Below are 14,973 nucleotides of genomic sequence, written 5' to 3' on the forward strand. Positions count from 1 at the left end.
TTCCTTCATCTCTATCTCCCTGCCTTCTCCCTATTACTCTCAATGGCTGCTCTCTCTTTTGTGACATGACCTTTCTGTGTAGCCCTGGTTGTTCTAGAAATCATATGTTGACCTTATGGCCTTGATCTCACAGTGATCTGCTTCTGCCTTCTGAATGATGGAATTAAAGGCATGAACCACCATGCTGAGCTTCACCAGTAACTTTTAAATGTGGAGAGCACATATTTTGAACCATGAAAAGTTGGGAGCAATAGTTAATTTACTGTTATCAGGATTTTAAACCAATGAGATGTTTACAATGGGCTTAAACCAGCAGTAAATTTCTTGACAGATGTGAAAGGAAGAAATCCCCATTACAGTGAAAGAACTCTAGGTAACAGAAGAGACTGGCATTCACCACAATGCTCAGCTGAGTGTTAATGGATTGTGGAGCTCATAGACATTGTAAACTCAAACAGAAAAAAGTTCTTGGGGGTTGCTGAACTATAAGTTGGGAAAATTCGAGGTCAAATGAAGCTTAACATGGTTTTTCTCTGGTGAAATACTGATGATGAATCCTTAATTACTTTGACCTTCTTTTCATAAAACATTTTGCTGAATGGACTGGGAAACACTGACCCAGAGTTGAGTTGAGCCGAAATTGTAGTTTAGATCAAATAAAAGTGATTCATTACCCCACACAGAGCAATGGAGGTATCATTCCCAGCAGAATATATTTGGAAAATTGTTTTTTGGAAGGACATTGGTAAACTCAGACATGCCAAATAAAGAAGAAATAAAAGGAACAGGGAGAAGTTCTGATCAACGTTGAAAAGGCTGTTTAATGGTAGCATGTATGTAGCCCTGGGTTCTGTATAGGCTTCCAGTCAGGTGGCTGATGCTGGCAAGGATAACTCTCGAAAACATGCTTCATGTTATATGCCAAACCCTGACACGGATGCCTTTCAGTTTGATAGCTCATGTAATCTTGAAACAAAGCAGGTAATGTAAAAAATTTCTGTTTCGTAACAGAGAATGGTTAAGGCATACAGATAAAAATATTTTCCCAGGGTTGCATGGGCAGTGAGTAGCAAAGCTGTGATTTGGATTCCAGGGCTATGAGTTTAGAGCCTTAAAACTTTGCCTCCTTTGCTTGATTGCTGTGATTTCAGCTCAGCATGATGAAACATTTGGCACTGGGGTCCATTATGCAGATGTTCAGGATGCTTTCTCACCTGGGTGATACTTTTCTCACCTGGGTGATACTTAGACAGCGGCTATATGAGTGAATACACTGGCATTGGCTAAGATTTCAGACTCTGAGGTACAGCTCCATGATGTCAGTCCTTTGAAAAGAATGACTTGGCTTGCATGATCTTTTTTCATCTTTACATTCATTGATTCTTTAAAAAAAAAATCCTAGTTTGTGACGACTCCCACCCAGAAGAAAGGGATTTCCTGATGGTTTTGATCAGTGGATTGCATTGATATCATTTTTTAACAAGGAAATGCAAGGCTAAATAGCTCATTGTTTTAGTGTTACATTTGCCATTACGAGTAAGTAAAGACTAGAGTCCTATTGCAGTGGTCAGGGAAATGGTGTCTCCAAACAAATTTAGTTGTCATTCTGTCATGATGTGGCTAGATCCTTTATTAGCAAAGTTTGTGCTGAAAGTTGCAGAATGGGATGGCACTTCACTTATTAGGCAAAGGATGCCATGTCATATATTCAATTTAAAATGGTCTTAGAGAAAGTAGTGCCCATCTGTTTTTAGCTATACCAAATGAAGAAACCATCTGTGGAGAACATGGTTCAGTAGTTCAAAGTACGCTCAGAAATTATGAAAAAAGCAGGCACTTAAGCACATCAGAAATCAAGAGTAAGGAAAAATTACACAATTATCTTTTAAAATATTATCAGATAAAACAAAAAGTATCACATTGAAGTTGGACAAGACAAACCAATAGAAGGAAAAGAGCCCAAGAGAAGGCACAAGAATCACACACACTCATGAATCGATAAATATTACTAAACTGGATCTGGAGTAGATCCACACGGGTCCTGTGCATGCTGCTTCAGGCTGGCAGATTATTATTTTTTGAATGATGTTTGTGCTGTTAGAAAATAATGGACCACAATGAAAACATCTTCAGGGAAACTGGCCAGATTGAGTATCTAGATATCAAGAAATATATAAGCAATGCTTTTCAAGATGTTAAGTCCTATTTCCAGTACTGCAAAGAAATTCACAATAATTAAAATTTTAAAGATTTTAAAAATGAAATTTTAGGGGTTGGGGATTTAGCTCAGTGGTAGACTGCTTGCCTAGCAAACACATGGCTCTGGGTTCAGTCCTCAGCTCAAAAAAAAAAAAAAGAAATTTTAAACATTTGGGGGTTGTTATGGCTCATCAATTAAGAAAACTTGCTATGCTTCCAGAGTAAATTGGTTCAGTTCCTGACACTGACAGGGTGGCTAACAACCATCCACAAATCGAGCTCCAGGACATCCAACTTTTCTGAGAGGCTTCTATATGGATGATGTGTAATATACATATACCAGGATATTCAGACATACTCATAAATAACTATTTTAAAAGATGTCAAACTTTATAGCAAGCTAGATTAATAAGAAAATAGATGAGTATTTCCCCCTGATAATAGGGCAGAAGAAATTATTAGGCATGGAAGTTTACAAAGGAACGGTTATAAAGCGGGAGATTCCAGGAACAACCTGACCAGTAAAATGCAGGATGTGGACTTCTAATACTTAGGTTATGACATAACCATAGGCAAAATAAGGAATAAATGCAGAAGAGGTGTTACTTGTTGAAATCATGACTGAAAAGATTCTAGAGCAGATTAAAGACTCTCAGCCACATTTTCAGGAACCCACTGGAAAAGGACAATAACCATCATAGGAATGGCAGTCTTTTCAGTAGTAACACAGAAAGTGAGACAAAAGTGGAATAGCATTTCAAATGCTAAAACGAAATGAGAAAAAAAAATCCCCTGAAACTGTCTATATAAAATTTTCTATCCACTAAATACCGCTAACAAGAGTATGGCTTTAAAGGGATATACTTTTTTCTTTTCTTTTAAGGATATATTCCTTATTTACATTTTGAATGTTAGCCCCTTTCCCGATTTCCCCTCAGGAAATCCCCATCCCACCCCCATCCTGCTGCTATGAGTGTGCTGCCCTACCCACCTACTCCTTATCTCCTCTCTACATTGACAATTCCCTTCACTGGGGGTGTCCAGCCTTGCCAGGACCAAGGGCTTCTCCTCCCATTGGTGCCCAACAAGGGTGTCCTCTGCTATACATGCCGATGAAGACATAGGTTCCCTGTGTTCTTTTGGGATGGTGGTTTACTCCCTTGGAGCTCCGACAGGTCTGGTTGGTTGATATTGTTCTTCTTATGGAGTTGTAAACCCCTTCAGCTCCTTCAATCCTTTCTCTAACTCTTCCATTGGGGACTCCATTCTCAGTTCAATGGTTAGCTGTGAGCATCTGCCACTGTATTTGACATGCTCTGGCAGAACCTCTCAGGAGACATCCATATCAAGCTCCTGTCAGAATGCACTTCTTGGCATATGCAATAGTTTCTGGGTTTGTTGATTGTATATGGGATGGATTGCCAGGTGGGGCTGTCTCTGCTCCACACCATGCCTCTGTATTTCGTCCTGTGTGTATTTTGTTCCCCTTTCTAAGAAGGACTAAATAAAGCATCCACACTTTGGTCTTCTTTCTTCTTGAGCTTCATATGGTCTGTAAATTGTATTTTGAGTATTCCGTGCTTTTGGGCAAACATCAGTGAGTGCATACCATGTGCATACCATGTGCATTCTTTTGAGATTGGATCACCTCACTTAGGATATTTTCTATCTAGTTCCATCCATTTCATGAAATCATTGTTTTTAATAGCTGAGTAGTACACCATTGTGTAAATGTACCACATTTTCGGTATCTTGCAGGACATCTGGGTTCTTTCTAGCTTCTGGCTCTTATAAATAAGGCTGCTATGAACATAGAGCAAGTGTCCTTGTTATGTACTGGAACATCTTTTGTGTATATGCCCAGGAGGGTCTTCAGGTAATCCAAACTGCCAGACTGATTTCAAGAATGGTTGTACCAGTCTGCAATCCCACCAAAAACGGAGGAGTGTTCCTCTTTCTCCACATCCTCGCCAGCATCTATTGTCACCTGAGTATTTGATCTTAGCAATTCTGATGGGTATGAGGTGGAATCTCAGGGTTGTTTTGATTTGCATTTCCCTTATGACTAAAGATGTTGAACATTTCTTTAGGTGCTTTTTGGCCATTCGATATTCCTCATCTGAGAATGTTTTGTTTAGCTCTGAAACCCATTTTTAATAGGGCGATTTGGCTCTCTGGAGTCTAACTTCTTGAGTTCTTTGTATGTTTTGGTTATTAGCCCTCTATCAGTTGTAGGATTGGTAAAGATCTTTTCCCAATCTGTTGGTTGCCGTTTTGTCCTAATGACAGTGTCCTTTGCCTTACAGAAGCTTTGCAGTTTTATGAGATCCCATTTGTCGATTCTTGATCTTAGAGCATAAGCCATTGGTGTTCTTTCTGTTCATGATATTTTCCCCCATGCCTATGTGTTCGAGGCTCTTCCCCACTTTCTCTTCTATTAGTTTCAGTGTATCTGGTTTTATGTGGAGGTCCTTGATCCACTTGGACTATGTCGTGCCTTCATGGTCATTAAATTCTAAAAAGTCTTTAATTTCTTTCTTAATTTTTTCCTTGACCAAGTTATCATTTAGTAGAACATTGTTCTGCTTCCATGTGTATGTGGGCTTTCTGTTGTTTTTTCTGTTATTGAAGACCAGCCTTCCTGCATGGTAATCTGATAGGATGCATGGGATTATTTCAGTCTTTTTGTATCTGTTGAGAACTGTTTCGTGACAGATTATATGGTCAGTTTTGGAGAAGGTACCATGAGGTGCTGAGAAGAAGGTATATCCTTTTGTTTTAGGATGAAATATTCTATAGATATCTGTTAAATCCATTTGGTTCATAGCTTCTGTTAGTTTTTCTGTGTCTCTATTGGGTTTTTGTTTCCATGATCTGTCCATTTATGCTGGCTGGATTTGTGGTAATATATTGTGTAAATTTGGTTTTGTTATGGAATATCTAGGCTTCTCCATCTATGTTAGTTGAGAGTTTTGCTGGGTATAGTAGCTTGTGCTGGCATTTGTATTCTCTTAGGGCCTGTATGACATCTGTCCAGGATATTCTGACTTTCATAGTCTCTGGTGAGAAATCTGGTGTAATTCTGATAGGTCTGCCTTTATATATCACTTGACCTTTTTCCCTTACTACTTTTAATATTCTTTCTTTGTTTTGGGCATCTGGTGTTTTGATTATTATGTGACCAAAGGAATTTATTTTCAGGTCCAGTCTATTTGGAGTTCTGTAGGCTTCTTGTATGTTCATGCACATCTCTTTCTTTAGGTGAGGGAAGTTTTCTTCTATAATTTTTTGAAGATATTTACTGCCCCTCTAGGTTGGGAATCTTCGTTCTCTTCTATACTTATTATCCTTAGGTTGGACCTTCTCATTGTGTCCTGGATTTCCTGGATGTTTTGGGTTAGGATCTTTTTGCATTTTGTATTTTCTTTGACTGTTGTCTCAATGTTTTCTATGGTATCTTCTGCCCCTGAGATTCTCTCTTCAATCACTTGCATTCTGTTGGTGATGCTTGCAACTGTGACTCTTGATCTCTTTCCTAGGTTTTCTATCTCCAGGGTTGTCTCCCTTTGTGATTTCTTTATTGTTTCTTTTTCCATTTTTAGATCCTGTATGGTTTTGTATAATTCCTTCACCTGTTTGGTTGTTTTCTGGTAATTCTTTAAGGGATTTTTGGGTTTTCCTCTTTAAGGGCTGCTACCTGTTTACCTGTTTTCTCCTATATTTATTTAATTGAGTTATTTATGTTCTTCCTAAAGTCCTCTATCTTTATCATGAGCTGTGATTTTAAATCCAAATCTTGCTTTTCCTGTGTGATGGGATATCCCGGACTTGCTTTAGTGGGGCAACTGGGCTATGATAATGCCAACTAGCTTTCGTTTCTCTTGGTTATGTTCCTGTGCCTGCCTCATGCCATCTGGTTATCTCTCATGCTACCTGCCTTTGCTGTCTCTGACTGAAGCTTGTCCCTCCTGTGATCTTGGTTGTGTCAGAACTCCTGAGAGCCTAGCCTTCTTTGTGATCCTATGGTTTGGGATCCTGTGATCCTGAAATCCTGAGTATGTCAGAGCTCCTGGGAGTCAAAGTGCCTTTGGGATCCTGAAATCCTGGTGTGACCAAGCTCCTGAGGTCCTGTTGTCTCACAGCTCCTTGGAGTCCAGCTTTCTCAGGGTGTTGCAGGAGTGGTCGGGGAGCCAGAGCCCTGGTTTTTTTTCCTGAGTGCAGGTGCAAGTTGGAAGGAACCAGTCCCTCTATTTGGGTGGGTGTTTGTGTTTCCCTGGTTCCTGTCGGGGGTCCCAGTTAAGATGAGTGTTGGGAAAGATGTTGAGTCCTCAACTGTGATCTTGAGTGTGAGAGTTGCAATGTGCCTGGATATGTCAGATCTCCTGGGATTTGAGCTCTCTCTGTGATCATGTGATCCTGGGCATTTCAGAGCACCTGGGAGTCAGGTTTCCTCTGAGTGTTGTAGGAGTAGGTGCAGAGCCAGTGCCCAAGGTCTGCTCTGGGTGCAGGTTCAAACTGGAAGGAACCCATGCTACTGGCTGAGCGGGGGTTCTTGAGTCCCTGGATCCTGGGGGACCCAGTTACTCGGGGTTTTGGCAGATGTTGCGGCTTCTGCTGGATCCTGGACATTTCAGAGCACCTGGGAATCAAGTCTCCCTGGTGCAGTGCCAGTGTCCAAGGTCTGCTCAGGGCACGGTTCTGACCAGAAGGTATTAGGAGATATTTTGACACAGAATCTAGGAAATCCATGACTATCAGACATCTTGCAAAAGCAAATTGTAAAAGATATCCTTCAGATAGATCCGACTTCAGTTGGATGAGCGAGATTAATGAGGCCATGAAGAGAAAAAAGCCAGTATGTGTTATCAATCTAGCTAATGATATAGATAGTATAGTTATATAAGGTTAAAAACACAAGACATGTGGGTTGGGGATTTAGCTCAGTGGTAGAGTGCTTGCCTAGCAAGCGCAAGGCCCTGGGTTCAGTCCCCAGCTCTGAAAAAAAGAAAAAAAAAAACACAAGACATGATTAAAATGAATGACTGTACTAACATCATTGACGTTAATTAACCATCAGTTGATGGTTAATATGTTTTGAGTGTGCTAAGATGATTGTACTATCTGAATTGAATCCCATATATGAAATTGGGACTTTGGAAGAGAAAAGTAGTGCATCAGTGGAGCACTGTGGTAGAATACGGAGCCTCAGATGGCTGGGGACTAGTATAAGCCCTGACACAGTCAGTAGTATAGTTGTTGAAAAGCTACTTCTCTACCATCACAATCTGTATTTGTTTTCTTATCTGTAAATACGAGACATTGGAAATGGAATTCCTATAAAGGGAAAAATGAATCAATACTTCCTTGAGGTGTTTATCCCTTTCTTTTAAATTTTAATCAGTAAACACTTTGCACCTAACATTCAGATACCTTTTATATACCTGTCCAAAAAATGAGAGGTAAAACTAGTTTCATTCAGCTGTGTATTTTTTGCTTTACCTTTAAAATTATTTCTTGGTTTGGTTTAGTTTTCATTGATAACTTATAGATAAGGAGGTATTACCAGGCGGGGCGGGAGGAAGCTACAAAAAGAGGTCCTTGCTGAGAAAAAAATGATTCTTGCTATTCTTTCTTCTTTTTTCATTTATTACCTAAATAAATTATTACTGTCATACTCTCTCACCCTCTCTTTTTGCATACTCTTACCCCACTTCTCTTCTCCTTCTGTTTTCCCAGGCCAATAATAAACCTGAGATTGAAGCCGCTCTCTTCCTTGACTGGATGCGTCTGGAACCCCAGTCTATGGTGTGGCTGCCGGTCTTGCACAGAGTGGCTGCTGCTGAAACAGCCAAGCATCAGGCCAAGTGTAACATCTGTAAGGAGTGTCCAATCATTGGATTCAGGTATTAGGCTTCAACAGAATCGCCTCATTGTCCCTGTTTGTCGTGACTTGGTTTTTCTGTCTCCCATGGCAGTTGCTGTGAGTTTGTTCCTTTCTAATGTGGGAGAGAAAGTGATGGAGCTAAAGCATCGATCACGGCTGTCAGTTCCCCAGATCTCAGGGTTATTTCCGTGGACCTGACTCATTAGGCAGATGTCTCTTTCCACCTTCACTCTTCAGCTCGTCACAATCACAGTTTTGGTTGGGCCAGGGCGAGGACCTAGCTCCACAGAAATATTTGTTTTTCAAGGGCATCCAGATGAACTGTCCCTCCTCCTTCCTGGAACTAAAACATTTTTACCCCTGTTTTATTTTTTTCTGGCCTTTCTGTTTATACAAATTCTCCTAGAATCAGTTATAAAATGAAGAGTTGATTCTATTCTGGGAAGACGCATCCTGGTAGCTCAGTCTCTTTCTTACTTGGCAGCACTTCCTTTTACTCCTTAAGGAACACGAATTGTTCTAGGCATCCTAGAACTCTCTTTTCTTTTTAAATCTGATTCTCTTCTTTCCATAGTATTCTGTTGAAATCTTAGTGGAATAAAAGAAATGTAAACAAATGAGACACACAAAGCAACTGAAACCATAAAGTATGCCACATGTATGTAGAGGTCTGTGAGAGAGGAGCTAGCATGATATTGTTTTGGCATCCTTAAAACAACGTGGGAAACAATGAACTCATTTGGAGAAATGGGTTATTTTTAAATGACTTAACCTAATAATAATCCCATGCCCTAATTTTGAAATGATGCATTTTAACACCTGGATATTAGCTTTTCCATAGCATGTATAAGCAACAGGATTATACCCTGGTTATATAACTTATGCCCCTTCAGAATTTACTTAGCATTAGTAAATATGCATTTCTAGTGGTGCTTAAGTTTGTTTTATTACTTTATTTACTTTCTTTTTAAAATTCCAGTACTTTTATTGTTGATGGTTTCCTTTGGTACTTCATGCAGCTTACAAAGAGGTTTTATAAAAAAAAACATTAAATGTTTCTAAAACCTAGTTAGACAGATGCTTACAAAATATACCTTCTTTTCTTCGTGATTTTGGGCAGATGAGAAGGGTGCTATAGGAATTGCAAGGCTGGGGTTAGGGGGAGCTGCAGGTGACTGCATTCTATTTCTTATCTTCCTGAGCCAGCTTCCTGAGCCAGTGGGATTTGTATACAACACAGGAAAATTTTATAAAAGGAAAAAAAGTACGGTGCTTCGGAGGACCTAAGAGAGCCTCCCCTCCCCCCTTTTAACCTTCAATTCTTTTGTCTTTTTCAAATTAGATTATTTTAAGAATCAGTACTTCTCTTTCTTCCTTATCCCCTCTCAAATGATGGGTGAAATCCTAAAAAAGAGGTAGCTATCTTTTCTTCCCACTTTTCCATATGTGACAACAGGAATATGTTTATCTGAATTGGCTGAGGCTCTTATCTGAGAAGGCAAAAATCAGGAGGAATGAAGCAAGTATATATAGTAGGCTGAGACTGCTGGAAAATGTATCAACCAGTATTTAACAATTAGAAAATCTTCCCTTTAATCCAATGTTGTTGCTGCTGCTGCCGTTGTTCTTGGTGGTACTGGTGGTGGTATCATTTTTGGGTAATATGGTGAGTGATTTCTGAAGAGAAAGAATAGGCTGTCCATTTGACACGAAGGTAAATCATGCCAGCCATTGTTAGAATTTATAATTAAAGGAATATAGGAATTGCAAGGCTGGGGTTAGGGGGAGCTGTTTTAATTTTGATTACTTATGAGTAACTTTATTTTTTTATAATTTTGTGAGAATAATTATCTCAGAAACTCTTGTCCCTGTGATAAATAGGCAGCGTGCAGTATGTCTGTCTTTCATATCTTTCATGTTTGAGGATTTTGTCTTTAAAAGACAAGGAATTTTGGCCACACCTCTCTATTTAATCTAAGAGTTCCAGTGTAGTTTAAATAAGAGTTGATTTTTTAAAATTTTTTCTTCCATATGTATGTTTACGAGATAATCTTTCCAGTGAAATGTGTTGCTCCTCTAGGAGAGGTACTGAGAAGTCTGGAGGAAGAAGTTAATGGCTTCCTATGTGAGAACACATGAGCACTGCTTTCTATTTCCACAATCAACAGTGTGGGAGAGGGTTGCCTAGAATGTTCTTTGGGAATATGATTTGAAGAAATAAATAACCATTTGCTTCTGTTCTTTATCAGGTACAGAAGCCTGAAACACTTTAATTATGACATCTGCCAAAGCTGCTTTTTTTCTGGCCGAGTTGCTAAGGGCCATAAAATGCACTACCCCATGGTAGAGTACTGCACTCCGGTAAGTCAATGTCCTTCTGGCATAAGTTCTGTCACCTGAGTTGAATTTTAGATTTGGAAATGCAGTGTTTAATCCTATTTTCTTTTCCTTCCTTCCTTCCTTCCTTTCTCTTTTTAAGTTCTATCACCCAAATGCCCCTAAAAGGCAGGTCCTGATATACAAGAGAAGTATTTGGCACTCAATAAATATCTCTGAATGAGTGCATGCATTTTAACATTTTACCATATTTTAGGGAGGATATCTTAAAGTTCTGTTATGCAACCTTAGCAATTATATAAAGAAGGCACATGACCATAGGACATATTGAACTTGGAAGAGAGTACTATACGTATTCTTCAAAACACATAACCTACCACCTTCTGTCACCATTGTTTGCCTTTTAACTCTGTGACACAGTGTCAACTGACACATGAAAAGTACATTTTACACGGCCATACTTAATAATTCATTTACATGATCAGTAAGCACTTACCTTTTCAATTGCCTTATAGTGTAATCAATAGATATTGTTATTTGTTTCCTCCTTTGACAGATGAGGACTCTGTTGTCCTGAGGTTAAAATATTTGTCCAAGGATCTATAAGTAAGATGTGGAGAAACTTCAAACATGTCAGATTAAAACCAGTAGGTATTAGGCTTTGGGAAAAGCTGTAGTGAGATGGTACGAACATAGACTCAGAGATTCTACTGAGACACAAAACTACTGCATGAGTGAGCTTCTGGAAGCTTATCCGGAATGTACACACTCAGGCTTCAACCTGGGTTTTTTAAACCCAAATCTATGTTTTAACAAGATTTACAGAGGCTCTGCTCCCCTTTAGAACATGTGTTTCATCCACCAATTGTTATCCATGCTAGTATTTAACTGTTTTCCTCACTATTTTTCCTCTTATAAAAATTGGAGAGTGTGCCATGCTATGAATTACATGATATTCAGTTTGTGAACTCTGATATTAATGTCAACTAAGTAGTTTGAGACCTTTTGAAGAGGAAATGTAGAAGTTAGTCTTAAGTCTGATATAAGCTATCATTCATCAAGTAGCCTGATACTTCATCTATTGCCCTTCTCCATTTTTATTTATTTTGTGTGTTTATATGTGTTTGTAGTGTTATGTGTGATGGCCAGTGGTTAAAGACTTTTCTCTACCCTATTTTATGAGGCACAATCTCTAGCAGAATCCAGACGTCACAGGTTGACCTCGTTGGCAGGTACATGAGATCTAGGGATCTACCTGTCGCTGTAGTAGGTTAATTTGCTCTACTCACCTAGTGGTGGCAGCAGAAATTCCTCGCTACCACCCCAATGTTGTGGATTCTCCAATGAAAGACACACACAGACATAGCCTTATTTTTTAACATGTCCTAAGCAGCTCAATGGTGGGACCACTCCCATACCTCCACACAGTTAACACACCTTTCCCTCTGATATTCCTGAATTATTACATGTTAAACCTATATTCCACCTTGACTGCCCTGGGCTGTAACCCAACTCTTATGTGTTGGCTGTCTTTCTGTTCTGACCTTCTCAGGCCTGATCTTTCTGCTTTCCCTGCATGGCGGTTCTAAATCCTTCTTCCTTGGGTCCCCTTGCTTGGGAAAACTAAAGTTCCACCTCTGTCTCCCTGCCTAGTCACTGGCTGCTGGCAACTTTATTTGCCAATCAGAATCAGCTGGGGCAGGGACCCTTAGTGTCGCTCATGCGAAATTCTCATGCAAATTTGAGAACCCATAATGCAAGCATTAAACCAAATCTACAACATCTACAGTCTCTGCCTTCTCTAGTGCTAGGGTTATTAATACGTACCATCATGCCTGGCTTTTCTCCAGCTGCAGGGAATCCAAACGCATGCCTATGTGGCAAGCACTTTACCAACCGAGCTATTTCGGCCTTCAATGCCTTTCTTTTACCACTGATAGTGAGACATAAGTAACACACTGAAGTTAGTCGTGTTTGAATCCACAGCCTTGGTTCACAGTTCCCATATTCTTCCTGGTTGTGAGCCCTGAAGATGAAGATCAGGCAGCCGTTCCTTTGGAAATAGCACTCTCCTAAAGCTGCTCTCTTCATCATTTCCATTGTAGACTACATCTGGAGAAGATGTTCGTGACTTTGCCAAGGTACTGAAAAACAAATTTCGAACCAAAAGGTATTTTGCGAAGCATCCCCGAATGGGCTACCTTCCAGTGCAGACTGTGTTAGAGGGGGACAACATGGAAACGTGAGTAGTGGCAAAAGCAAAGCAAACTTTAAACTTTCATTTGCTATATCCTTGGACCCCCTCCCAACCAAAAAACCGTCCTTCGCTCTCAAATGCAAACAGTCTCCTAAGCTCCTCTCCCTCTCCCTTGTTGCTTTTACTTTAGCTTAAACACACACACACACACACACACACACACACACACACACACACACATGCGCGCGCGCGCGCGCGCGCAATTTATGTTCAATTACATTTTCTCTTGACAATTTATCTTTTCCAAAAGTCAAATTTGACCTTACAGGAAGAAAATAAAAACCCATAACAAAACTTCATCACAAATTGCTTTCTAAGAATTTTAAGAGCTATGGAACTGTTTACAGATGAGTGATGACAATATTTCATTTTGATTTTCTTCCTTCATAAATCAGTGGACATGTGTGTTTTTGTATCTAATTGTGTGGCCATACCTAGTCACTCTTTTCCACTTGAGAGAAATATCCAGTCACAGGGAATGATTTCGCGGTGAGTAGAAATGAGGCTTCTGGTCGATCGGATGATATCTTTGACTCCTTCCTTAAAACATACTCCTTATACTTTCCTCTACTTTCATGGCAATCTCACAATTATCTGTTTGGCTTTTCATTTACTTTTTACTTTTAATTGGCTGTTGCTTTCCATGATTCATGCCTAATTTGATTGGATTTTATTTATTCCTTTTGACCTTTCCATAATTTCTGTTGCCACTGAGTTTGCTTGTGTCTCTTTTCACCGCTTCATCTTTTGTTTTGCAGTCCCGTTACTCTGATCAACTTCTGGCCAGTAGATTCTGCGTGAGTACTTTTGCTAAGGGGACTGCAGCTTCCAGCACACACTTGCTCGATTTATCTTTTTCGTTTGACTGTTTATTCTGCTTGGTTTTATTTAAAGACATTTTGATTTCCTATTTTTTGTTGGTGTTTTCCTTTCCCAGTAAGGCCTTGAGAGTGCCATCTAGGAGCTACAGAGACTCTGGACAGTGCAGATCTCATTGCTGAAGTCTAGCCAGCAGCATCCTAGCATGAGTTCTAATAAAAATGCAAAGAAGTTGCAAGTTTTAGCTGTCTTCCTGGAAGACATCTTTATATTTTAGATATTCCCTCAAATATAGGCAAGAAAGAGGCTATTGGATAATGGCATTTGAAGGCCTGTTTCTTGAAAGATACTGCACGCAGACCTCCAGAAGGGTGATGGTGTATTCCTCAGAAGCAGTTGTACCTGGACTACTAAAAATCAACAAGATCTATTTTAGAGTATGACACTGAGTTTGGTAGACTAATTTCTGTAATGTGGATGCTTTTAAAAACTAGGTTATGCTGTGCTGTTTGACTTTTCCCAAATGTAGGGTTCTGACTTTTGAAATAAACTCCTTGTTATCGCCTCTGTAAAACATTCAGTTCATAAACTGTTATTATTTTAAGCAAGGAGGAAGTATACTATAGTCTGATATCAATACTAGTGTTTATTAATACTAGTAATATAAGATAATAGTACACAAATGGTTTGCTTCAGTTTATATTGGTAAAGAACTAATTTGGAGCTAGGTATTATAGTGAGCACAACTAGTCCTAGCTATTTAAGAGGCTGAGGCAAGAGTATCGGTTGGGTGAGCCTGGGAGTTTGAGACTTGAGTACCATAATGAGACCTTTCAAGAATAGGATCCATGAGATCTTTTAGAGATCTTTGATATATACATTAGCAAAAAATGCCTACATAAAAGTTATATAGTATTAGTATAATAGTTTCAATGTTTCACAGTAACCTTATCAAATTACTTAAAGTTTGATAGCTCTAGCCTATATCAAGTGGAGAATAACTTGAAAGAGTTGCTTATGTAAGAATTTAATTTATTTCAGTTTTGTTTTATCTCTCCATATAATTTAACTTAAAAGATATAGAGAGAAATATGAGCTATTAATTGAGATGCATTTTAGGTCCTTATTATACAAAGGAAATAGAAGACATCTTTTTGCTTTTAGCCCCACATTATTGTGTCATTTAATTTTGAGAGATTGTACCTACAAATAGTTCATTGCCTCTTTTTTTATTCCTAAGGCTTAAACAGCTTGAGAAGCTACTAGATTCAGTTATATTTCTTGCATGATGGTGGGGATTATTTCCTCCAACCTGGGTAGTCTGTTTCTAGAAGTTGGGAGCCTTCATGAACTCGGAGATTTGATCTCCTGAAGTCCTGATATGGCCAAGTGTCTAAATTGCTCTGTGTTAGAAGGAGTTTAAACAGGGAAAAAGTCTGAAGGATGAGGACTCAGAAGACTTTTTTAATACTAATAG

The 14,973-nt window shown here is 39.2% G+C and overlaps 1 protein-coding gene across 20 annotated transcripts in view; it reads left to right on the forward strand.

Annotated features, from left to right (window-relative positions):
• Positions 1–14,973, forward strand: part of Dmd (dystrophin) — a 2,367,748-nt gene that overhangs the window by 2,292,937 nt on the left and 59,838 nt on the right. For 12 of the 20 annotated variants that reach the window (XM_063279795.1, XM_063279798.1, XM_063279797.1 and 9 more), the window contains 4 exons: positions 7,936–8,102; positions 10,333–10,444; positions 12,526–12,662; positions 13,436–13,474. In XM_063279795.1, coding sequence (XP_063135865.1) covers positions 7,936–8,102; positions 10,333–10,444; positions 12,526–12,662; positions 13,436–13,474 — 455 coding nt within the window. The remainder of the gene's footprint in view (positions 1–7,935; positions 8,103–10,332; positions 10,445–12,525; positions 12,663–13,435; positions 13,475–14,973) is intronic. The other 8 variants (XM_063279800.1, XM_063279801.1, XM_017601909.3 and 5 more) reach the window with 1 other exon arrangement.

This window comes from Rattus norvegicus, chromosome X (assembly GCF_036323735.1).
Source record: "Rattus norvegicus strain BN/NHsdMcwi chromosome X, GRCr8, whole genome shotgun sequence".
NCBI lineage: Eukaryota > Metazoa > Chordata > Mammalia > Rodentia > Muridae > Rattus > Rattus norvegicus.